Below are 24549 nucleotides of genomic sequence, written 5' to 3' on the forward strand. Positions count from 1 at the left end.
AGTAGATCAGGATACGGGTTAGAGAGCGATGACGGAGATGCCGTCGATTTCATGAGGAACACGCTTCCTCCAGCTGTACGCACAGATCTTGCACTTCCACAGTCTGCCCTCCCTGACCTCTGAGATGTAAAGGAATTGAGGCGGTGAGTGATCTGTCAGCTGGAACAGCAAGTGCAAAGGCCCTGAGGCAGTAGTTTACTTAGCATCTGAGGGGGAGCAAGTGGTACAGTTAGAGTGCTCTAAGGGGGAAATAGAAGAAGACAAAGGCATAGAGATTGCAGGGGTCAGGGCATTTAGGGTCCTGTAGGCCCAATGTGGACTTTGGCTTTTACCATGAATGATGTAGGAAGCTGTTGTTTAGAGGCAACAGAACTTTCTGCTCTGGCATTTGAAAACAGTAGATAGCCAGTGCATTTCAGGTATTATAAGCATTTTGCTTCTTGTCCTGTTGCTGAAAATTTTTATCAGAGGTGTTTCTACTTAGCAGCAGTGGAAAACCATAAGGTCCTTTGAGGATTTGCCTGACCTGAAGTTTCTGTGTTGATAAACTACCTTTTCTTCCTACCTGGGAAAAGTAGCCTCTCTTTAGTCCTGTTTTAGCATGCAGTTCTCCCAAAAGCCTTTTTTCTAACATATCATTTGTTTGGTTTTCATTATATAAATAAGGGATACCCATAGCATTTATTTTGAGATCCTCAGTGACCCAGCATTGGTAGGACTTCTCTTCTATGACTTGCCATTGAGAAATGCGAAGTTTAAGACGTTACCCATGTTCTCTACAGATTTATAAACTAGTTAAAAAATAAAATTAACGCAGGTTAAATGAAGAAGGTGATACATAGTAGTATTTAATTACACATTACAGAGTGGGGTATGGATAGCATTTCCGTGGGAATTCTCAGAAGTGAGAGTTCAGTGGAGCCAAGAATATTTGGCTGAATTTCCACCGAAGTTGAGAAGTTGGGAGAGACATCCCAGATGGAGGGGAACCACATGAGCAGGAAAAAAAATTTCACAAGTGGATAATCCTCAAAATCCTTTTAAAAACTAGTTTTGAAAAAATTATAAAGTATCAAATGCCATAGTAAAGAAAATTTTCGAATAATGCGGAAGGGAATGCAATGGAAAGTAAAACACTGTGTTTCCTTCCTCGCCCTTCCCCTCAGCCGTAGACCGCTAAAATAAAACTCTTAGGAGTGGAGATCAGGTAAAGCTGATCCTCGATGCCCCTTTTGGTAGAAATCCACCTCAGAAGGAGCGTGTTCTGTATTTCCTCTGTTAATGTTTCTTGCTGCTGGGGGAGGGGAGTGCCTGTGAGGGAATAATCCCATAGTTACAGCTTCCAACCCAAAGGCCTGTACTCGGATAAAGTACAGCACAGATGACGTCCTGCTACCGTTTGTTGCTTGTGCATTTTGTGATCGTTAATGAGATGAACGTTCGTTCTGTCATCAGTCAACAGGCAGAGCTTGCCCTGCAGGAGGCGATTAGGATTGCCCAGGAGTCCAACGATCACGTGTGTCTCCAGCATTGCTTGGTGAGGCCACCCCCTGCCTTGGGGATTCTGTGCATGAGTGAGGTGGACTTCGGAAGGCCCCGTTCAAATTGGGTTGTTTTGTAGTTGGAGCAAAGGTCCTTAGCAGTGACGGGAAACTAGTTAGGTAGTCGCAGTAATTCAGGAAAGGCAGCCCATATTTATTTATCTCTCTTAATTTATGACATCTGTTTTGCTTTGGTGGCATTTCTTATCTACAAATTTTAGTACATCTTGCCATGAGAAACTATCACATTAAACGTCAGCATTAACAAAAGGTGTGTACCACACCTCGTAGCTGGATGCAACGTTGTCCTGTAAAAGGATAATCAACAAGTGCAAGTAGAACACAGAATTCATTTAACAATCACCTGAGAATCTCATTTTCTCAATAAAAGGCCATATGGGGGTTTCGTGCTTTTTTCTGGAACATTTGCCACTCACTGCTATCAGGAGAAGATCAGTGACTGGGTTATTTGTCTTGGGAGTTTTTGTGTGTTTGATAGGTTTCATTTAGAGTCATAATTCATGAAAGAGTGTGTTAGAGGATTTATTTTGTCCCTGGTTAATTCTTTCTTACAACCATGCTGATGTTTTAATAGAACATTAACTGTTACCATTGTCAGGATATATTTTGATGGTTTCTCTTACCAGAGCTGGCTTTATGTGCTGGGGCAGAAGAGATCTGATAGCTACGTTCTGCTAGAGCATTCTGTGAAGAAAGCAGTACATTTTGGGTTACCGGTAAGGCTCATTTTCCATTGTTTAAATAAATGGTGTGGTTTTATTCTTGGTAGTTTCATATGACCTTAATATTAATTAAACCACTAAATTCTGTCTGATTGATTTCTCGCTGCTCCCTTTATCCTAATAACATCTGTGAAAGTTCCATTTGTCAATTTGATGAGACTTTTTTTTTTAGTTTATTGATCAACATTAATTTCCACATATTTACTTGGAAAATTTTCAGAAAAGGCTTATTTTTAAACCAGGGATTGGCAAACTCTCTAGCCCTTGGGCCACACTGGCTCACATCCTGCTTTTGTATGGCCCTTAAGCTAAGAATGGGTTGTACATTTTTAAACAGTTGGGGAAAAAACAACAAAGAAGAATATGCAACAGAGACCAAATGTGGTCTGCAAAACCTAAGTTATTTACTGTCTGTTCTTTTATAGAACAAGTTTGCCGATCCTGTTTTAACAATAAAGCCAGCAACTAGTCGTAAACCAGATAGTCAGATTTGTCTTTTCTCATTTTGAGTGACAGGGGAGGACCTGAATTATAATTCAGTTTTCAATGACAAATGCTGAGGGGCATTGAAAGGGTATAGTCTGCACACATGAAATCATAATGGCTGTTAGAATCTAGATTGCCATTGCACAAAGAACCTTATTTCATCTCAAAAACATCTGCTGAAAATGGACCATGGGCAGTGGGACTGCTTACGCATCTGTTTGCAGCAAATTCCAGTAAAATTGAAAGTAATTGTGTGTGTGTAATAATTTAAAGTATATGCTTTTCAAATCTGTAAATTGTCCATTTGACTCATTTCTGGGAAAGTTATATGTACAGAATTGATTCTAATGACAAAAGTAAGTGGCTCCTTAAAATAGATGATAGACTTCTTAATTACAATTTTTGTTATGGATTTAACAAAATCCTATTTTAGTTGAGCTTTCATCGTTGAAAATTATACTAAAAGTTAATGAAAAGATAATTTTGCTCACGATGAGCATCCTTTCTTAATCCCCTGCTACATCATGTGCCCAGCACTGTTTGACATACTAATTCATTTTAATCCTCACAACAGTTCTTTATAATAGGTTTGATGCCTGTTTTGAAGGTGAGAAAGCTAGGTTTGGCTAAGCACCACGTGGCTGGCTGCAGGTCACATAGTATGTGGCAGAGGCGCTGTTTAAGCTCTGGTCCATTTAATGCCAAAGCCCTGGCTATTCCCACCGAACCAACAACCTGTCTTCCAGCCTGTTTTTCAGGAACACAGCTCCCGTGGGTCAGGGTCAGGCTATAGGTACTTTCTAAGTAGTGCCATCACTATGTTTATGCTAACATGTGAAATATGGCAAATTTCTGAAGAAAAAAACACGTTCTGTCATGTAATCTCTATCTTGGGTTGTGGGTATATCTGCCCCCTCAGTACCTCGCCTCCTTGGGGATACAGTCCCTCGTTCAGCAGAGGGCTTTTGCTGGGAAGACGGCAAACAAGCTGATGGATGCGCTGAAGGACTCCGACCTCCTGCACTGGAAACACAGCCTGTCGGAGCTCATCGACATCAGCATCGCACAGAAAACAGCCATCTGGAGGCTCTATGGCCGCAGGTGGGTCTTAAGGCGGAAGGTCAGGGCCGTGGGGGCATGACTTCTTTTGCAGACAAGCATTTGCTAGCAAATGGGTTCTGTGAAGGACCAGACAGGTCTTTCCCTCTTTGATGAAAGTTGTTCGTGCTTTATAGTTTCAAAACATTTTGTGCTTTGCACAGACCTTGCAGAGTTTTTTCCCAGGCCCATTCTTATTTATGCCTCCCAATGGCTCTGAGGTGACTGGTGGGTGATCTCCATTTTAGGATGCATAAACCAAGGTTCACACATCTGACCTGCCTGAGATCACAAGTGTAGTTAATAAGTGACAGAGCCAGGACGCCGAGCACCGCCCCCTTGCTCTGTGAGTCAGGAACCTCCTCCCTTTCACAGGAGGTGTGGGCTAGGGTCCCTCAAGGTGAGCATCCCCTGGACCCCAAACTGTTATGTAGAGAAAGAGGTGTCCTCGGAATAGCTCCAGCCTTGGGTTTAATTTTTATTTAGCCTCCTTTGGCTTGGAATAAACTTCTGAACCGGATTTTTAACCCTGGAGCCCTGCCACTACCTCACTGCTCACCTAGACAATCTGCTGTTTTCGGGATTTCAGTAACGAAAGAAAATGCCCACTTTACCAATCTCGTTTCTGTAGCTGCGACCGCTTTTTGGCACAGCGTGGTCTGAAACAGCTGCAGACACTGGCCACAGTTTAGATTGCCAGAGCAGCTGGTGCCAGGACAGCATCAGGTCTGAGTTTAGCCGTGAAGACTGTCAGACGTGGGGGGGATCGCAAGGAGAACCCGAGTCGGCGGGGGGCCGGAGCTCGGTGCCCCGTTGGCGTCACCGGCGTCTCCCACGGCGCGGCTCACGCGGGAAGCTTTCCGCTCTGCAGTGGTGGCAGCTGCTCCCACAAGCCTTCCCTTTCCGCGCAATCACGGCGGGCTGTGGCCGAGGGGCAGCCTGGCCCCGACTGACGGGTCCCTTCTCCTCCCCGCTAGCACCATGGCGCTGCAGCAGGCCCAGATGCTGTTGAGCATGAACAGCCTGGAGGCGGCGAACGCGGGCGCGCAGCAGAACAACACCGAGTCGTTCGCCGTGGCGCTCTGCCACCTCGCAGAGCTGCACGCCGAGCAGGTAGGCCGCGACAACGCTCTGCCATTCCTTTTCTCTAGTGCTCCAGAGAGAGCAGGACAGGTCTGGGTGGCTGCGGGTGGCGGAGAGGGTGCAGTGGACTGGGTGCCGGGTTCGCAAAGCCTGTTGTAGGTGGGACCCCTTTCGGCATCGGTGAAGCGAGTAAGAGGTGAGCTGTCTCGGTGTGTCGATGGGAAGGAGGGTGACGGCAGAGCCGCGGGTGTTTACAGGAGAGCGGGAGCGTAATTCGGGGATTGTTAAAACGGTGACAGCACAGGTCCCAGGCCAGGCCCTGCGCTCGGATTTTCACGCGTGTCGTCTCACTGAATCCTTATCAAGAGCCCCACGAGGTCAGCTTTATTATTATCTCTGTTTCGCAGAACAAGAAACTGAGATCCAGGGAGCAAAGCCCTGTACCCACAACCGGTACCTGTCAGTCAGGTCTCCAACCCAAGTCTGAGCGACTCCAAGGAGGACAGTGGGAACTGGACATAAACTTGACTTACGGCCAAGTAACTTGAGTGGTTCTCCTGACAGGGGTTTGACAGCAGGGTCTTGTGCTGCTCTGACCTGCCTCTCCCCTCTCAGGAAAGAGCTCAGGGAAACCTCTTCTCTAAGCCCTCTGGTGCAGTAGACATTGCCCAGCTGTACGCGGCTTCCTCGATCATACTGTTTTTCTCCATCTTCGCGGTGGCCTTTGTCGTTAGGTCGCATCATAACGCTCGGTATTTCCTCATCTGCAGCCTGAAGGTCTTTGGGTGGCTCCACCCCTCTCAGAAGCCTTCCCTGTGTTTCGGCCTTTTGCAGTCCTTCGGGTAGCTGTGTAAACTGAGCGGGTGGGTGGGCTCTGGCCGGGGGTTCCCAGCCACCTTCATCCGCGCTTTCCTCCGGTACCCGGGACGCCTCGCTCCGGCTGTCTGACCTCAGAACAGCAGGCCGGCGTTCTCGCTGCGTGCTTTCCTCCAGCTTCATCAGCTTCTTGGTTTTTTCCCCTCCTAGCGGCACTGGAATTTCTTTCACATCCTTCTTTTCTTCTCTGGGTGCTACGTGGAGCATTTGGTAACAGATGAGTCAGTGAACCTTCGGTCAGGTATTTGGTGTGACCCCCATGCAACTTTTTTTTCCCCAGCAGCTTTATTGAGATATAATTCATATGCCATACTGTTCACCCATTTGAAGTGTCCCCATGTGACTTTCTGAAGTTGAATTGTCTCCACTGACCCCAACCTTAAATACTGGAGTGACTTCCCTTCAGTTCTCTTTGTACGGTAGAAATGACTTTTTTTCTACTGTAATAGAAAAACTCCTGGACAGAAATCTTGTCTTGGCTAAATTCTTTAGCCTTGAAACTTTCTCTAAGGCCCATTGTTAGCATTCTGTGATTTTTTTCCTGGGGGTAAGACCTTGAAAAGTAACCGTGCTCTTTGAATCTACATTACTATTTCTTGTCTTCACCCCGCTTTCATCTCTGGGCTTATGTGAGGGACCCACTGGTCCATCGTCGCCTGGCTCCGGTGGCCAGGATGTATTGGCAAAACCTTCAGTTGCAGAAGAAGATAGCGACCCCTTTATTTCAGTTCTATCTCTTCCCCCCTTTCCATAACCTGCCTTAGAAAGACCTTTCTAGTGTTATAACATCAGCCATGCAGGTATACTCACTGGACTGATGACTGTCACATTTTTAATTACATAGGTTGGACTCACACCTGTGAAATTAAGTTTGGCCAACTGTGGAGAAGGCTGCTTTATCATGAGTCTCCATTTGCTCTTTTATTTCCTTTGTATGTGCTTCCAATTGTGTTCCGAAATTGATCTCCAAATAAATTGGATGTTGCCCTTAGGGTGCGACAGTGACTGGGGCTTGGGTGGGCCTATGAAGAATCTATGGGCTCTGAACTGCAACTTCCGAGCTTCCTCTTGTAACCCAAAGGCTAGAGGAAGTACAGCCCCCTTTGCTCTTTCTGCATAATTCTGATTCCTCATGAATCATTCCTCTCTCCTAGCCTCAGGGATGGCAGGCCTCAGTGGGAATGTTTTGAGGGAACATACAGCATGAGCACTGTTCTCTCTGCTCAGCCTAAATGTTTGACAGCAACTCATCTAAATCCACGTACCCAACTCCCTATGGCAGTCATGAAAATAATTGGCAAGACTGGCCAGTTAAAATTACAAGAATAAAGAAATTAATGATCTTTTATTGTAATTCAGTGTAATTTCCATTTTAAATAACAGTTCACTTGCAGCCTGAGCTTCCGTATGGACAGAAGATGCATTAGCTGATCAAAGATTAAGACAAATTGAACAGCTTTTGGAGTCAATAGGGTGAACAACAATAACAACAATAAACTTCCCAACAATATGTTTAAAAAAGACATAAATATGCATTCACAGAAAAAGCGTAAGTTTAGACCCCAAAAATGAAAAATTTAAAATTTGGTCATTAAAAAAATTCACATTAATACAGTAAAATATTAATTTCACCAATTAAATAGGCAGAGATGCTTAAGTATCAGGGGAGGAGAGAGGCACAGAGTGCTGGTGTGAAAGTACTTGCTACTTTTCTGGAGGGCGATTAGGAATATATGTCAGAGCTAAAAAGTGCCTGTCATTTTGCTCAGCAATTCAGCTTCTCAGGTTTTTAGCCTAAGGAAATAATTAGATAAGTATGCAGAGATATATGCACCAAGATAGTCATTTTAGCAGTTTTTAAAGTAGAAAAAATTAGAAATAACCAAAATATCCCAAACCATGAGATTATTTTGGTATACCATAGTCTCTTTACCTAATATTTCGATGCTATAGGTTTGTATTTGACACTGGAAAGATTCATTCATTGAAAAACTACTGAGTGCCTACCATGTGGTAAACAGTGCTATAGGCAATTTATAAAAATATGTATATCTATTTTTTGAATATTCGTGTTTTATATTTATGTTCATAAGTCTAGAAAGATATGTATCAAAACATTAACTATGATTTTGTTTGATGGGATCAAAAATAATTTGTCTTTTTCTTGTTTACATGTATTTTGTAAGTTTTTTCTAGAGAGAAGATGAATTAACTGTATGATTTAACAAATAAAATATATTAGAGCCTAAAATATGGCCCTTTGAGATTTGACAGTCTCTGCCTAGTGGCTTCCAGGGTACTGCACCAAGAACAGGTGACTCACGTCTGCATCCTGGGTGCGGGTGCGGCAGGTGTGGTTTCAACACAGCCGTGCTCATCTCGTCCTTTCTGTTTAGGGCTGTTTCGCTGCAGCTTCAGAAGTGTTAAAGCATCTGAAGGAACGATTCCCACCTAACAGTCAGCATGCCCAGGTAACCTGTCTTTTGCATGGCATTGGATTTATTTCTGAAAAGATTATTTTTACTATGTGGTTGTCAGAGTGGGGTATCTTAGAGTCGCCCCTTGGTTTCTCGTGTCTTGGTCCCTTTCTGTGACATCTGTGCATCGAGGTTACCATAGCTACTCAGGAGACTCTGTAAGCTCTCTTCTAGAAGGCTGAGAGATAAGCTCTGAGAAAAGATTTAAAGTCGGGTACTTTTTTTCTTCCTGTCTCCAAATATGGTTTTAAGTTAGTATTCTTTATATCTCTAACTGTATGGGAGTAAGAAAAGAAATCATCAGTGTCCTTCCGATAACTCGAGAATTAGGTTTCAGTTACGTTATTTTGTCTCACACTTTGCATCTCTAATCTTTCCCTCCCAGAACTGAGTGACCTTTTGGGAAGATGCTGCACTCAGAGGGAATGAACGTTATAAAGCAGTTCGAGGCCCTCTGTTCCTTATTGCACCAACTTTTTACCTCTGACGGTGCTGAGAAAACTGTTACAAGGGGCCTCTTTCTCTTCCCTCCCTTAAGTTTCGTCTTCAGTGGGTTAGGGAATTTGAAATCATAAGAGGCCTCAGCCTGGGATCTCCTCCCCTGGTCCCTGAGGCTGCCGTTCACATGGGCTGTTGGCTCCGCATCATCAGATACAGCGTGAGTGCCCATCTGCAGGCGAGCTGTGCTGGGCTCTGAATTCAGAGCATGCGGAGGGAAAGGCGGTGAGCAGACACGATGCAAGATAGCACCCGAGGGTGAAGTGTGGTTCTGTGGTAGCGCTAACGTGATGGAACAGTTTTCGTTACCTGACGTTCCAGCCATTTTTAAAGAAGGTGCACAATAAAATAAATAACCGAAAAGATACAATTTAATTCATAGTTTATAGACAAAACATGTATGACTGATAAATATATAACAAGATGCTCAATCTAACTAGAGGTCAGAGATAGACAAATTAAAACAATAATGAGATATTTCGTACCCATCAGATTGGCCAAAAGTAAATTACTGACTTTACCAATCATTGGTGAGCGTGTGGAGCAACGAGTAACGTCTTATACTCCTGGTGGCGTGTGTAAACTGGTACAACCCATTAGAAGAACAAACGGGCACCATATTAAAGTGAAGTGCACGTGTCCTACAGCCCAACATTTCCACTGCCCGCTGTGTACCCGACATAAACCTGCACAGCAGGAGTGCATGGAAATGTTTATTCCAATATTTTTCAGAAGAGTGAAAAATCGGTATTGCCTAAATACTATCAACACGAGAATAAATAAGCGGTCATTTATTTATATAATTGAAAACTATTCATCAGCGAAAGGAACGAATTAGAACTTATTGTATTAACATGTATAAGTCCCCCAAAACAATGTTGAGCTTAAAGGTGGGTTGTCAAAGGATGCATACAGTATGATGCTTTTTATACAAAGTTTAAAACCATACAAGATCGTACTGTCTACTGTTTAAGGATAATTGTATGTGTTGTAAAAGTATAAGAATGTGAATGGAATGGTATCAAAATCAGATCAAGCGCTTACTTTGGAAAGAGAGGAATGGAATTTATAAAGGACTGCAGTAGTATGTAATAGTATCTGAAGCAAGTAAATCAGAATGCTGCGATGTGACAAAGTTGATGACTGGCACACGTGTTTGTTATTTTATTCTTAGTGCTTTTTCACATAGTTGAAATATTTTAAGATAGTTTTTAAATCTCCCCAAAAAGAATGTATGTGAATTGTAAGGATATTTGCTAAGCAAGCCAAAATACTTTTTTTCCTCTGTTGAATAATGAGGCGAACACTTGCCATTTTGTCCCTAATCGTATTTTTTTTCTTATTAGTTATGGATGCTTTGCGATCAGAAAATACAGTTTGACAGAGCAATGCATGATGGCAAATATCATTTGGCTGATTCACTTGTTACAGGAATCACAGCTCTTAATAGCATAGAAGGTGTATATAGGTAAGAAACTTGGAAAACTCCAACCCAAAATGAATTACTTCTCAAATGGCTTTATTCTTATTTGTTTTGCGTGAATTAATTTATTACCTTTAGCTTAGGGAAAAACTTTATTCTATTTATTAGGTATTTATTACAGGAAATGAGAAAATACAGATAAGCAAAATGGAGAAAATGTGTACCATTCAGAGATAATCACTAACATTCTGACAGCTATAGTTCCAGACTTTAGTCTTGTGTGGTGGGTGTTACACATATGTGCTGACACACACACACTTTTTTTCCCCTCTTTTAACAAAAATTATATTAGGCACAGCTCTTCCATTTGTGGGGTCTAATTGCAGCCTAATTGAGGAAATGGGGACTGTAACCCCGAAAGTGACTGTATTCATAACCCTTGCAAACATCAGCATAACCCCTTCTGTTTATTTGTTTCTGATTCAGAAAAGCAGTTGTACTACAAGCTCAGAACCAAATGTCAGAGGCACACAAGCTTTTACAAAAATTGTTGATTCATTGTCAGAAAATCAGGAACACAGAAATGGTGATCAGGTAAGAAAGGTCTCCCGTGCATCTCATAGGCGGCGCTTTGTGGTGGCTGCTCTCATCCCATGTCTTCCTCCTTGCGGGCAGTGTCCTGCTGTCCGTGGCAGAGCTGTACTGGCAGTCTTCCTCCCCCACCATCGCGCTGCCCGTGCTCCTGCAGGCCCTGGCCCTCTCCAAGGAGTACCGGCTGCAGTACTTGGCCTCCGAAACAGTGCTGAACTTGGCCTTTGCCCAGGTAAGCTGATCTCTGTTTTTATAGCACATATTTGTACTCAAGAACTGGCAAGTCTGTGACTGCTTTTTGGTTCTGAAAAGGATAATAATGAGCTTTCACTTCTTAACCTTGAAGTCTGGAGAATGTAGTCTCTGTGGCAAGCCCCCCATGGAAGTCTGGAGTTGTGAACTTGGCGGCAGGCTGCCACCTCCCAATGGCACTGGCTTCACCGAGCCATGTATTTATTTAGTGAGGGGAACTCGCCTCTTTATTGAGGACGCTTGCGTCATATTAATGATTAGCTGGCCCAGAGCTATGCCTGATTTAACAAGGGGCTGAGTAGAATAAAGAAATGAGGAAGTCACATGTTCATTAAAAGGTTTTGGAAATTAAGTTGTTTTATGTTTGTTTTCTATCTCCCTCTGTAGAATGGTAAGGCCACGACAGAGGGGACTCTTGGTTTTTCTGTATCCTATGGTACCTAGAAGGTCTTGCATATAGTAGCCTTTTAACAAATATTTATTGAGTAAATGAATTTCGAACTCACCGAAGGAATTTACTAACTAAAGCAGAGGTTCCTCAAACTAACTGTGCATTAGAATTATTGGGAAGTTTTAAAAATATCTATATACCTTCCCTTACCTTGAACCAAGTGTCAGAACTTGAGGGGGCAGCCTGGGCACCTGTTTTCCTTAGCGGCTTTCTCAACAATTCTTATTTTTTTCTTTTTTTTTTTAAATTTTTTTAGGCGAGGCAACCCTTGCTTGATCTCACAGATTGCAAGGACCTTGTCAGCTTACAGTCTCTTATTTTTTTTTTTTTTTTTTTTTTACGCCTACAGCACCTGGACTTCCTAGGTGGTCTCCCATCCAAGTACTAACCAGACCTGACCCTGCTTAGTTTCCAAGATCAGACAGGATTGGGCTTGTTCAGGGTAGCATGGCCATTAATTAATTTCTTAATTAACATAAAATTTATGTAACATAAAATTCACCATTTTAACTATTTTAAAGTATATAATTCCATGAATTTTAGAATATCTATGTTTTATCTATATATGGATGTATACTAATATCTATATAGATTTCTAATATCTACCTACATAGGATATTTTAGAATATCTATAGTGTTTTGCAACCATTACACTGTCTAATTCCAGAATATTTTTGTCACACCATAATGAAACCCCATATCCATTAAGCAGTCACTCTCCATTTTCCCCCCTTTCCAGCCCCTGGCAACCACTCATCTACTTTCTGTCCCTGTGAGTTTGCCTATTCTGTATATTTCATGTAATGGAATCATACGATATTTGGCCTTTTGTGTCTGGCTTCTTCACTTGGTGTAATGTGTTCAGGGTTCATTCATGTCGTAACGTGTTAGTCCTTCATTCCTTTTAATGGCTGAATAATATTCCATTGAGTGTATATACATTTCATTTATTCATTCATTGGTCGATGGACAATTGGGTTGTTCCTACCGGTTATGAATAGCTGTTCTTAACATTCATGTACAAGTTCTTGTGAGGACATCTGTTTTCATTTCTCTTGCATATATTTAGGAGTGGAATTGCTAACATGATTCTGTTAAACTTGATTGATATTTATATACTGCACTACTGTTGCAATCCTGGGATAAACCCCAGTTGATTGTGGTGTACGATCCTTTTAACGTGCTGCTGGCTTTGGTTTGCTAGTATTTGTCAAGGATTTTTGCTTCTATATTCATAAGGGATATTGGCCTGTAGTTTTCTTATCTCGTGATAGCTTTACTTGCTTTGATATTAGGGTATGAGTGACCTCACACATACTGACCTTTTCTATTTTTTGAAAATAATTTGAGAAGGATTGGTGCTGATTCTTTGAACGTTTCATAGAATTCACCTGTGAAGCCATCTGGTCCTGGACTTTTCTTTGTTGGAAGTTTGTTTTTTGTTTTTTGTTTTTTGGGTTTTTTTTGGTTACTGATTCAGTCTCCTATAGGTCTGTTCAGATTTTCTATTTCTTTTTGAGTCAGTTTTGGTAATTTGTGTCTTTCTAGAAATTTGTTCATGTAGTCTAATCTATTGGCGTGTAATTGTTCGTAGTAGTCTCGTGTACTCCTTTTTACTGCTAGGAGGTTGTTAAGTCCCCGCTCTCAGTCCCGATTTCAGTCATGTGGGTCTTCTCTTTTCCTTGGTCAGTCTAGCTTAACAGTTTGTTCATTTTCTTGGTCTCTTCAGAGAACCAACTTTTCTATTGTTGATTCTATTCTATTCTAAACTGGTTTTATTGTTTTTCTAATTCTCTGTTGTGTTTATCTTCACTCTAATATTTATTATTTCCTTGCCTCTGTTAGCTTTGGGTTTTCCTTTTTCTAGTTTCTTATGGTAGAAATTTAGCTTACTGACTTGAGATCTTTCTTTTTTAAAGTTTGCCTTTACAGCTGTAAATTTCCTTCACTGCATCCCATAGGTTTTGGTATGTTGTTTTTGTTAATATTTTCTATTTTCTCTTGTGATTTCTTCTTTGACCTATCAGTTATTTAAGATGTGTTGTTTAATTTCCATATATTTGTGAATTTTCTGGATTCCCTTCTATTACTGGTTTCTTATTTCATTCCAAAAAAAAAAAAAAGTGCTGTCAGAGATGATACATTGTGTGATGTCAGTTTTTATAAATGTATTATTACTTTGTGGCCTAACGTAGGATCCGTCCTGGAAGAAGTTCTGTGGGCACTCGAGAATGAATATTATGGTGTCGTTGGGCAGAATGCTCTGTGGATGACTATTCGGGCTAGTTGGTTTATGGTGTTGTTCAAGTCTTTTATTTCCTTATCTTCCTTCTAGTTATTCTATCCATTATTGAAAATAAGGTTATTATACTCTCAAACTGTTATCGTTGAGCTCTATTTCTCCCTTCAGTTCTGTCTGTTTTTGTTTCGTATATGTGAGGATTCTCTTTGGTCTATATATCTTTCTAATTGTGTCTTCTTGATGAATCGACCCTTTTCACAGTATATAACGTCCTTCTTTGTCTCTGGTAACAGTTTTTGACTTAAAGTCCGTTTCGTCTGATATTAGTATAGTCACTCCAGCTCTCTTTTGGTTACTGTTTGCATGGAATATCTTCTGTCCTTTTACTTAAGCCTGTTTGTATCTTTTAATCTTAAAGCGAGTCTCTTGTACATAGCATGTAGTTGGATTATTCTTTTAAATCTATTCTGCGAATCTCCGTCTTAATTTTAATTGAAAAGCTCAATCCATTTACATTTAATGTAATTATGGATAAGAAAGGACTTACTCTGTTTTGCTGTTTTTTCCTCTGTCTTGGGTCTTCTCGTTCTTCAGTTCCCCATCACTGCGTTCTCTTGTGTTAAATAGTGCGCCATTTTAATCCCCTGTTTCCGTTACTATATACTTCTGAGAAATTATCTTAGCAGTGCCCCTTCCTCCTACAGCTAGTTTGACCCTTTGGAATCACCAATCTTAAGGATTTCTGTGCTGAATTTTTTTGTAAAGACAAAAACCTTTCCATAGTGTGGATAACTGTTCCCTACTGTGCCTATTGTGGTCTGAAATCAGATGTCACACATTGTAGTTTCTAAGGGTGTAATGCATATTAAATGTAGTGCATGTCAGGAAAAACATAAGCTGGACATGGCGCTTCGGGAGAGGAGAGCCGGCGGGTGGGGGTGGGGATGGGGTGGGAGGTACAGTGCTACGATGTTTCTTTTTCAGCTCATCCTCGGAATCCCAGAACAGGCCTTAAGTCTTCTCCACATGGCCATCGAGCCCATCTTGGCTGACGGAGCTGTCCTGGACAAAGGCCGTGCCATGTTTTTGGTGGCCAAGTGCCAAGTGGCTTCAGCAGCTTCCTATGATCCACTGAAGAAAACAGAAGGTAGGAAGCCATACCAAGATTGTTAGGTAATACTATTGCAGAAGGCTAGGATGTAGAACCCAGAAGAAGAAAAGGCATTAAATTGGGGACGGTATTTAGATTCTGAATGTTCACAATTATATGACAGAGTGTCATGCGGCATTGAAGTGCTTTCACGTGCATGCTTGGCACAAAGGTTGAAGGCAAGTGAGTGGTTATTTTCTCTGTGGAACTAGGCGCCAGGCTGGAAATCAGGACTGAAGACCTTTTTAAAAACTTACATTAGTGTTGTTTTTTTTTTCCTTCTCAAAGAATTGAATATAGAATTGTCTGGTACATGTTAAATCAATAAAAGTAGATAACAGGTTTTGAAAACTGTATGTGAAGTGTCGCAGTAAACACATATGGTGTTTTCCCCACTTTCCATCAGCTGTGGAGGCCGCCATTGAGAACCTCAACGAAGCCAAGAACTATTTTGCAAAGGTGGACTGCAAAGAGCGAATCAGAGACGTCGTTTACTTCCAGGCCAGACTCTACCACACCCTGGGGAGGACCCAGGAGAGGAACCGATGTGCCATGCTGTTCCGGCAGCTGCACCAGGAGCTGCCCTCACACGGGGTGCCCTTGATCAATCATCTCTAGTGAGAATGCCCGTGCTGGCAGAGTGTAAGATCTCAGACTTGTTTACAGTCCTTCTCTCCACATAAATGGTGTATTTGATGTCTGCCTTGTCAATAAACTGCATTCTGATTTGTTTGTCTTATTTTGCTGCTAGAATATACATAATTGTTTTGTTCTCCAATTTCCTTTTGATTGCAAAAGACACCCAACTTTTTGTTAATACACAGCTATTAGTGTAAGTGTTAAAGATTATGTTCTTTCTGGGCAAAATTGTCAATACCGTATTAGAAACTGTGCACACTCCATCATTATATAAATTCATTTACACACATGCTCAGGTGAGACCCCTTTTGGGCATCAGTAGATCTCTCTAGGGGCTCAGTGGAGGTTCTCTTATGGCTAGAATTTCTTTCTGAAGCATCCTTGCTTTGTCGGACTGAATGGTGCTTGTGATGGGTCCGTGTGTGCTTGTGAGTGAGTACACGTTGGTCCCTGATGGGAGTTAAGGAAAAGATCTGTTCATGGTTTTTGGACCAGTGACAAAGAGCATATTTCAGTAATTTTCTGGGTGCTGGCTTTCTTTTATCTTCTGCATGTGTATGTTTTTTCTATACTTAACTATATAAATGAGGGATGATGATACCTTTAGCCTAAGAATTCATCATGAATAAGGGGATTATAAATTAAGAAAGCGACAGGCTCAGAGGTGTATGGGAGCCATCACTCAAGTACACAGTGTATATAATTTACGTATATCAGCCCTGCAATTAAGCAGAAGCTGGTTATTGCTTTGTTCATGAACATATCTTTGATTGTTCATGGAAAAATCCCTGTGTTTCAAGTCCAAAACAGCAACAAGGCACCAACCCAATTTACAGCTTCTATCATTGGCTCTTTCACCGTTAAATTTAAACCTGATGGGAAATAATTTATCTCCAAAGCTCTTTGAAACAGTGTAAAACAACTCCCACTCATGAGGGTGCATTTGCTAGCCAAAGACAGCTGCTCTGGAACACAAGAGGTTTGGTGTAAAGTTAGAGACACTAATTGGTATGTCGATGTTTAAGAATCTTTCCTAAAATTTATTTGAAAGGTTATATATGTAGAGGGTAAAAATTGAATATTCTTAAAGGTTGTATAGTAAAAATTCTACCCAGAAAGTTACCACTATATCAAGTTTGTTTTTTTTTTTTATTCCAAATACATTCTCTTACCTGATACCATTTCTGGTCAATGTATTTAAGATCCTTCCAGTCTAAGTAGTGATCTTAATCACTCTGCCTCAGTGTGAGAAGGTCCAAGAGATGAGGCAAAGTGACTCAGCTGACCCCTCAGGTATAAACATTAAAAAACTGAAGACAAACCTGGCTACATAATTTATGGGGCCCAGTGTAAAGTGAAAATACGAGGCCTATGGTGAGCAGAGCCTTAAACCTGGTGGCGGGCCCTTCTAAGCATAGAGCCCTGTGCAGATGCACAGCTTGCATGCCCGTAGGTGGCCTGCTGACCCTGCCCTCAGCTCGCACGTTCACCCAGGCAGGACTGAATCCAAAGCTAACCTAGAGTCTGTGGCTACCTGCCATCTGTTCTCTGGGGCCCATCTCCTCCAGGAAGGAAGAGTGGGTTAAACAGTTGGAAACGTCAGAGTGGCCCCCAAATTCAGAACTGTCTAGGTTCTAGCTAATTGGCTTTTTTCCTGGTGGAGTATTTGGTGGGTAAGGGAGAGTCAGACTGGTATTATGGGTGGTTTAGTGTAGGGGTGTAAAAATCGATGATTTGGTTAACCTGGGAAAGCATTTGTTGGGTGAGAAGGGAATTGCAGCTAAATATCCTGTGGGCGTTTGGGCCTATATCAGAGACCTGAGCATGTATCTTCAAAGGGGAAGAGACGATGTGGTGACCCAAGCCAGTGGCTTGGCACAGTGGGAGCCCTACCCAGCAGGTTTGCTTTTGTGTTTCCAGCCCTGGGGCAGGTGGGAACAACTAGCTCAACACAGCGTGCTTTTTTGTAAGTTATTTATGTATATCAACACATCTAATCTTCACTACAATCCTGAAAGGCAGGCAGTAGTGTTCATCCCATTGAACGGATGTGGAAACTGAGGTGGAAGGAGGTTAAGTCACTCACACAGCTGGGATGTCGCAGAGCTGGGAATCCAACCTAATTTGGTGCACTACGATAGAGGTGCCTGTTCCCAGAGTTTTGAAAAGTATTGGACTGTTTTCGTGAACATTCTCTTTCAGTTTGTTGAACACATAATTGATAATATCAGTTGTCATTTGAGCATTATCTAGTGCTCAGTATAGGCCAGACACTGCTAGGTACCGTCACACATACTATCTCTAATGCTTGTAAGCTAAATACCTTTTTACAGGTGAGAAACTTAGCCCCTGAGATTTGGCCTGCCCTAGCCCCGTCGCTAGAAAGGAACCGTCAGGATTCTGTCCCTGTGTGATAGGCTGTCAATCTCCTTTCATCACCAGACTGCCTTTCTGTTCTCCTATGTACCTTGAATATTTCTATTGGTTCAGAGTGTTTTAAATTTTGTCCTGATGTTTTGGGTGGTTACCCAGATTCTGTTCTTTCTTGTAGTACATCTAAGACAAATGAAGAACTTCATCTGTGCCCCGCCCCCCCCCACTTCCCCTTTTGTGCTGTTGTTTATGTTTGGGACAAATAAACATATTAACCTCACTGTCCACTGAATGGAAACTTCTCAGCGTCTTTTTTTTTAAAGTCTTACTTTTCCACTCCTCCCCTGTACTGGCCAAGTTTTCTTTAAAAGAAGATTCGGATGCTTTGTTTACTTATTTTCTTGGCAATCTGTGTTGTCAAGACAACAAGATTGGTTTGCCTAGAATAGGATTTTCTGGTGTTCGTGGAGGAGAAAACTCAAAAAGCAAAGCCAATTCTTATTTTCATATCTCTCAGAGGAAAATGATTTCCTTGAGTGGGATGATTTCTATCACAAGAGGGGCTGAATGTCAATGAAAGGAAATTGTGATGTGCTTTGCTTTGTTCTAATTCACTTTAATAAGAAAGGCACATCGGTGATGGGGTTTTTAGCTCTGTGCTAAGTATATTAATAGTACCTTTGAGCACTTATGTGCCAGGCACAGAGCTATTATTATCTTTGCACACACGATTGTATTTAAACCTCAAGCGAGCCTGTGAGCTAGGTTTATTATCCCCATTTAACAGTTTATGAAACCAGAAGTCATTGTCCAAGGCCAACAAGCCGATAACTAGTGAAGCTGAAATTTGAACTGAGGTCTGACTCCACAGTCACTGCTTTCAACCACAATGCTGAAGGTAAAAAAATGATTCAGCTGTGATACCTATCTATACTCCGGGAATTTATAGCTCTATTGACAAGTCAGATTGCGTAAGTGAAAAGTAAAGAATAAAGACTCATTGGCTGAGCATCAAATAAATGGTACAGTCCTTGCTATAGGAGATCAGAGAGGAGAGAGAACTAGAGCCTGGGTCACCGCATTTCAGGAAATTCTTCCCGAAAGAAGTGGATCTTGGGCTAGAGTTTGGATTTCAATGTGTATTTTTTTACTGTTCTCACATAACTGGCTTCGAACTTTACACAGGTCTACATATATCTAAATTTCTGCCTGTTTGCTAATGTTCTAATAAATCAGGCATTTTAGTAACATGATATAAATATATGGGATTGCAGATTTTAATAAGTAACAGGAAAAGACAACCAATATAACTACTTGGTTTCTTGGGTAAAGCATGAGTCGTCAAACTATTGTCCATGGGTCGAATCTGGCATGCCCCCTGTTTTTATATGACCAGCTAGCTAAAGAACGGTTTATGTATTTTAAATGGTTGAAGAAAAATAACAATATTTTGGGACATGGAAAATCATGAAATTCAACTTTCAGTGTTGTAAATAAACTTATTGGAACACAGCCTTATCCATTCATTTACTTTGGTCTATAGCTGCTAGAATGGCAGAGAGAATTAGTTACAAAAGACACCATACGGCCTGCACAGCCTAAAATATTTACTATCTGGCCATTTATAGAAAAAGTTGCTGACCTTGTGATAGAGTCATAAATATTCAAATACCCCCATCATATTTTTGGGGGGGATAAAATAGAAAAATGCAAAACTATGCATCTACCATTCAGAATTGACTTAACATTGTGCCATGTTTCAAATCCATTTATAAGGAAAACGTATAAGACTTTATGACATTCATCAAACGACTAACACTTTTCATTTATCCATCCCCCTGATCACTTAGGATGGTTGTTCCCAAGTTTTTACTATTTCCAACAAATGCGTTCATGTTGATAATCCCAAGGAGGGTGGTCATCTTAATTGGAACACTGTGGACTGTCTGTGAGGACCCCTGCAGCCTGAAAATAGCGGTTTCACTATAGTCCACTCTGTCGAGAGGACTTTGAATCTTTAATTAATTTGGCCCTTGACTCCCTTCTCAACCTTTTTGGCTGCTTGGCAGGGTCACTGAGACACCCCCTGGGTAACTCCTGGCTCAGGACTAGGTTTCACAACTACTCAAGGCGGGCAGGTCCCGTAGCCCTTGAGGTCTTCTGTCTCCCACGCCCCGCAGCTGATACCCAGCTGAAAGACTAAACACACTTAAGGCTCCAGAATAGTAAGGTGTTAGAAGGGGTAGAATGTTTGGGAAGAATATGTTTGTCACACAAAGCATCTAGGTAGTTCTCGGGGAAAAGCCAGACTTCATCGGGGTTCGCGTAGTTTGGTACATCCAGGTGGAGTGGGGGTGGGGAAGGCACACGGTCCCCTAGCATTTAGGGCGGGCCCCGAGCAGTGGTGAGTGGTTGGGGGGTCCCGTGCTGGTGCAGAAGGGGGTCCCCCGGAATGAGTGTCCCGCAGCCTTGGGGAACTTTCGGCGACTCAGCTGCCGCCCTGCAGGGCCGCGACCGCCGCGGGGAGAACCGGGACAGGTGCGCGCCGCGGGCGGGGGCAAAGTTGCCACCCCGCCTCGCGCGCTCGCGCGCCGGGTGGGTCTCCCCGCTCCTCGCCGGTCCTTCCCCCATCCTGCCCCGCGGGGCCGCACTCCCCTCCCGCCGCCTCCCCACCCCTCCGCCGCCTCCCCCTTCTTCCTTCTCCTTTCTTTCCGCCCGGCCGCTACTTTCGCCGCGGCGGGGCCCCGCTCCCGGCCCTCCCCGGCGCAGGGCCGAGCGGCGGGGGCGCGCGCAGAGCGGCGCGCGGCGGGCGCGGGCGGGGCCGGCGGGGCGCCCGGGTTTCCAGCGGCCGCGGCCAATCCCCGCGCAGCCCGCGGCGGCGTCGCGCCGGAGCCGGCACCGGGCGGCTCCTCCCGCCCTCGCCCCTCGCGCGCCCGCCGGGGCCGCGCCGCGCCTGGCGGAGCCGAGCCGGGGGCGCAGAGCGCGGGAGGCGGCGGCGGCGGCGGCGCGGAGCCCAGGTGAGCTGGCGGGAGCCGGGCCGCGGGCGGGGGACCTCGCCGCCGCGGCCCGGGCGCCCTTGGCCTCTGGGGGCGGCGCGGGGTGGGGAACCACTGCCGGGACTGCAGACAAAGCCCTGAGTCCCCACGCCTCCTCCGCCGAGCGGACCCCCACGTGCGCCGCCCCACGCCCCCGCCACGTGGGAGGCGAGGCCCCCAGCGCCCCTTCCTCCGCAGCCTCGGAGCACGGGGGCCTCGGGGTGGCCTCTCGGCTGGGCCGCGACCGGCCCGGGGTGGCAGGGGCGGTGCGGGAGTTCGGAACCCAGGTCGCTGGGGGCGGGGGCAGACAAGGATCCTGGAGGCGGCCTAGGCCCACCCCCTCGCGTTTGACAGGTGGGGGGAGCTGGAGCGCGCAGGGGAGGAGAGGGCCCACAGACTTGGAGCATCCCACCCCCGCACCCCGCTGGTCTTGGGGGAAACCCAGGCCCCCGGGGGGGGGTTTGGACACTAGGCGGCGGGACCCTAGGCCCCCAGCTTTAGGACCCAGAACCCCTCGTCAGTCGGCCCTTTGCCTTCGCCCCCATCTCTCCGCCGGAACCTCACAGGCTTGGTCCTTTTGACCTAAATTCACCTCCGGGCCGCAGCACGTTGTGTATGCGGAGTGGTGCCTTCACCAGCACCATCCGCCTGACTCTGGGACGCGGGTATTCTGGGCCCTGCCCCGCTCACATTGGGTCTTGGTGCGTGGGGTGCCACCTGCTCTAGCCTCGAGCTTTTCCTGGCTTCCCCACCCCCTGCACTGCCCAGTTTGGGAAGCGGGGTGTTTTCACAGCTCTGCCAGCCGTCCTGGCTGCTCTCACTTGGCGCTGAAGAGGGTGCACCTCAGCCCCTGCTATCTCCGCCGGAGGTTGGGGCAGAGGGATGGCGTTTGGGAGGCGGGGAACTCAGAGCTGTCAGCAAAAGAGAGGCACTCTGGCCTTGGGGTGGGACATGCAGTGTCCACCTCCGTAGAGGCAGCTTTTCCTTCCTCAACCTGCGCATCCCGAGAGTCCCAGAGAAAAAAACTTCACGTGCCCTAGAGCTGTGCAATCATTTACTACCCTCTCCCGGCTCTGCCACCAGGGGACAGAGAAGAGGATCGCTCTTTGTACCTGTGGGCGCCCTTGTCTCTAGGGCAAGGCAGGGGCTGCAACAGCGGGGAGGGTTTTGGGGGAGTTAGACCCCTCCTCCCAAACCACCCCACAGAAACATGCAGCTTAAGAATAAACAGTGCATGCTATGCCAATGCAGCTTCATGGCGAGCTGGGACCCTCCTTCCAGAATGCCGTTTGTAAACCGTACCCGTATAGAAAACAGCCATTTGTAGTGAGAGCACACAAGTATTTTTTGTAATGAAAATAGCCACCATTTGATGAGCCCCTAAATACTGTGCTACGTGTTGCATGCATTTATTATGTCATTTAGTGCCTATTATGCAAGGCTGAGGTTTTTATCTCCACTGTAGAGATGAGGAGATTGAGGCTTGAAACAATCCTGCAGTGTTTCTAGGAGTTAGCCCCATTTTATGGAGGGGCCCAGAGAGGTTAAGTAACTTACCCAGGGTCACACAGCCAACCCAAGTATATCAGGTCCTAGACCCTTTGCACTTTACCACCCCTTCTAGAGCAAGGGCCCTTGCAAGGCCACCCTTAGCTTCTCGAGGAGTCCAGATTTGTTTACTAAACCAGCCCGTGAGGACACAGATCTAAGCAGGTATGGTGGCGATGCTGATCAACTTAGGCTTGTCTTTGCTGCAAAGTTGTTAATGGCTTGGTAGCCAAATAGATTTACTAATAACTATACAGTAGCTCTCATCAGAGGTGGTCCTACCTTCCTGGCAAGTGTTTGGAAAGGTGCGGGGGTGACATTTGGTCGTCATGTCAGAATCATGCTGAGCATGCCTGGCTTTTCGGCGGGCAGGAGATGGAGATGCCAAATGTCCTGCAAACAGGCCGGATCCGCAGCAGATGTGAAGAGTCGCCCTACCCTCATGCCCGAGCGCCCGTGTTGAGAAACACCAGGAGGAAAAAGTGCCGTGGTGACGAGGGAAGCAGAGGGCGGTGGGGGTTCCGGAGAAATCTCCTCTGGCTGGTGTGAATCTAGGAGGCTCCCCGAAGGAGGGGTCATTTGCGCTGAGCCTGGAAGGATGGGATGAAAAGTAGAGATTGGATGGGAGGAGGAGCGGAGGGAGCTAGGACGGGATGGCCTCACAGAGGAAACTTTCTGCCATCTCCTTGAGAACCTCAGCCTGGATCCAAGATGGGCTGGTGGCCGGGGGTGGGGGGAGGCACCTCTATCAGGAGGATGAGGTGGGCCGGGTGGGGCAGGCCAGGCCTGTTTTCAAGGCATTTGGGCTCAGACTTTAACATGGCCCACACAGGCACCCTTACCCCAGCATGAACCCCACCACGAACCTATTTTATGGAAGGGCTCAGAGAGGCTAGGTAACTTGTTCAGAGTCTCTGGGGAACCTTCTCCCCAGCATGCCGTCTTCTGGGGGCTGTGAGGAGCATATGATTCCCATTTCCTTTCCTGATCCAGGAGATTGGGGGCGAACGCTCTTTCAGATTTTCCTTTGGGTCAGAGGTCCTTGTATTGCTATTTTTCGCAGATGTTTTGCTTTCCCAGTAGCTCCTCCCTTTGGACCGGGTTAGGGAGCCCCGGCTCCACAGTGGCACTGCAGTGACCTTTGCGTTCACATCTGTGCCTCTTTTCCTGGAAGTTGAAGCAATTATGGTTCCCTTATGGAGTGGCCTTTTCTTTTTTTAGGCTCTGCTTGTTACCCTACTGACCTGTTAATAATATGTGACCTTTCCTGTCTGGCTTCTTTCACCGAGCATAATATTTTCAAGGTTCGTCCATGCTGTAGACTATATCGGTGCTTCCTTTTTACGGCCAACTAATATTCCTTTGTGTGGATGGACCACATTTTGTTTATCCGTTCATCTGTTGATGGACCCTTGGGTTAGTTCCACCATAAGGGCTTCTTAAGGCCACTTCTTCTGCCATTGCAGCCCCCAATGAATAAACCATGGGGCATAAGACATTATTTTGTCACTCTGTTTTCAGGGAGAGGGCGATGGAAAAACGGTTCTTGGGAGTCCGTTGGGGACCAGCTTCCGGGCACTCCCTTCATTTCATCCTCACCCGTTTCTCAAGAATGCTCGCTCTTTCTCAGCCCATTCCCCCCGCTCCCCCCCAGGGGCAGTGCATGGGGAGCGTCTTGGTTTCATTCAATTCCGTTCTTCTCAGTCACCATGACTGGTTAAATGTAGGTCCCCACGTGATTCCATTGGTGTAGATTTTGTGACACTTTTCCTAGGCGAGTAAATCCACAGAGTAAAGAAAGCCTCACCAGGCAGATTGTGCCCAGACCCCCCAGCCGGGCACGGTGTCAGCTCAGTCTCTCCTGATAGCTTTGCCAGGAATGGCCATCAGGGACTCAGAACAGACCTGCTGCCGCTCAGCCCCCTGCCATGTGACAGCCGGGGAAGGTGGAGCACAGAGGAAGGGAGAACCGGGTCCCTTCCAGAGCACAGATGGGGAGCCTGTGTGTAGGCTGCGTGTTGACTCTGGGTAGGCCGGGTGGCT

General features: G+C 45.0%; 2 protein-coding genes and 1 pseudogene across 3 annotated transcripts in view; 2 read left to right on the plus strand and 1 right to left on the minus strand.

Annotated features, from left to right (window-relative positions):
• The window catches only part of ANAPC5 (anaphase promoting complex subunit 5), a 32716-nt gene extending 17043 nt beyond the window's left edge, over positions 1–15673 (plus strand). The window contains exons 8-17 of one of the 2 annotated variants that reach the window (XM_039879389.1): positions 1456–1537; positions 2189–2278; positions 3690–3871; positions 4780–4981; positions 8224–8298; positions 10149–10270; positions 10712–10819; positions 10901–11048; positions 14746–14908; positions 15318–15673. In XM_039879389.1, coding sequence (XP_039735323.1) covers positions 1456–1537; positions 2189–2278; positions 3690–3871; positions 4780–4981; positions 8224–8298; positions 10149–10270; positions 10712–10819; positions 10901–11048; positions 14746–14908; positions 15318–15529 — 1384 coding nt within the window. In that variant the 3' untranslated portion in view covers positions 15530–15673. The remainder of the gene's footprint in view (positions 1–1455; positions 1538–2188; positions 2279–3689; positions 3872–4779; positions 4982–8223; positions 8299–10148; positions 10271–10711; positions 10820–10900; positions 11049–14745; positions 14909–15317) is intronic. The other variant, XM_039879390.1, reaches the window with a different exon arrangement.
• On the minus strand, positions 11860–11978 carry LOC120616179 (uncharacterized; annotated as a pseudogene).
• A 5187-nt stretch (positions 15674–20860) lies between the features above and the next one.
• CAMKK2 (calcium/calmodulin dependent protein kinase kinase 2) overlaps positions 20861–24549 on the plus strand; it is a 45009-nt gene continuing 41320 nt past the window's right edge. Inside the window, 1 exon segment of the mRNA XM_039879397.1 lies at positions 20861–20940. The gene's annotated coding sequence lies outside the window, so the exon portion shown is untranslated.

The sequence above is a fragment of the Pteropus medius genome, unplaced genomic scaffold (genome assembly GCF_902729225.1).
Source record: "Pteropus medius unplaced genomic scaffold, Ma_sr-lr_union100, whole genome shotgun sequence".
Taxonomy (NCBI): domain Eukaryota; kingdom Metazoa; phylum Chordata; class Mammalia; order Chiroptera; family Pteropodidae; genus Pteropus; species Pteropus medius.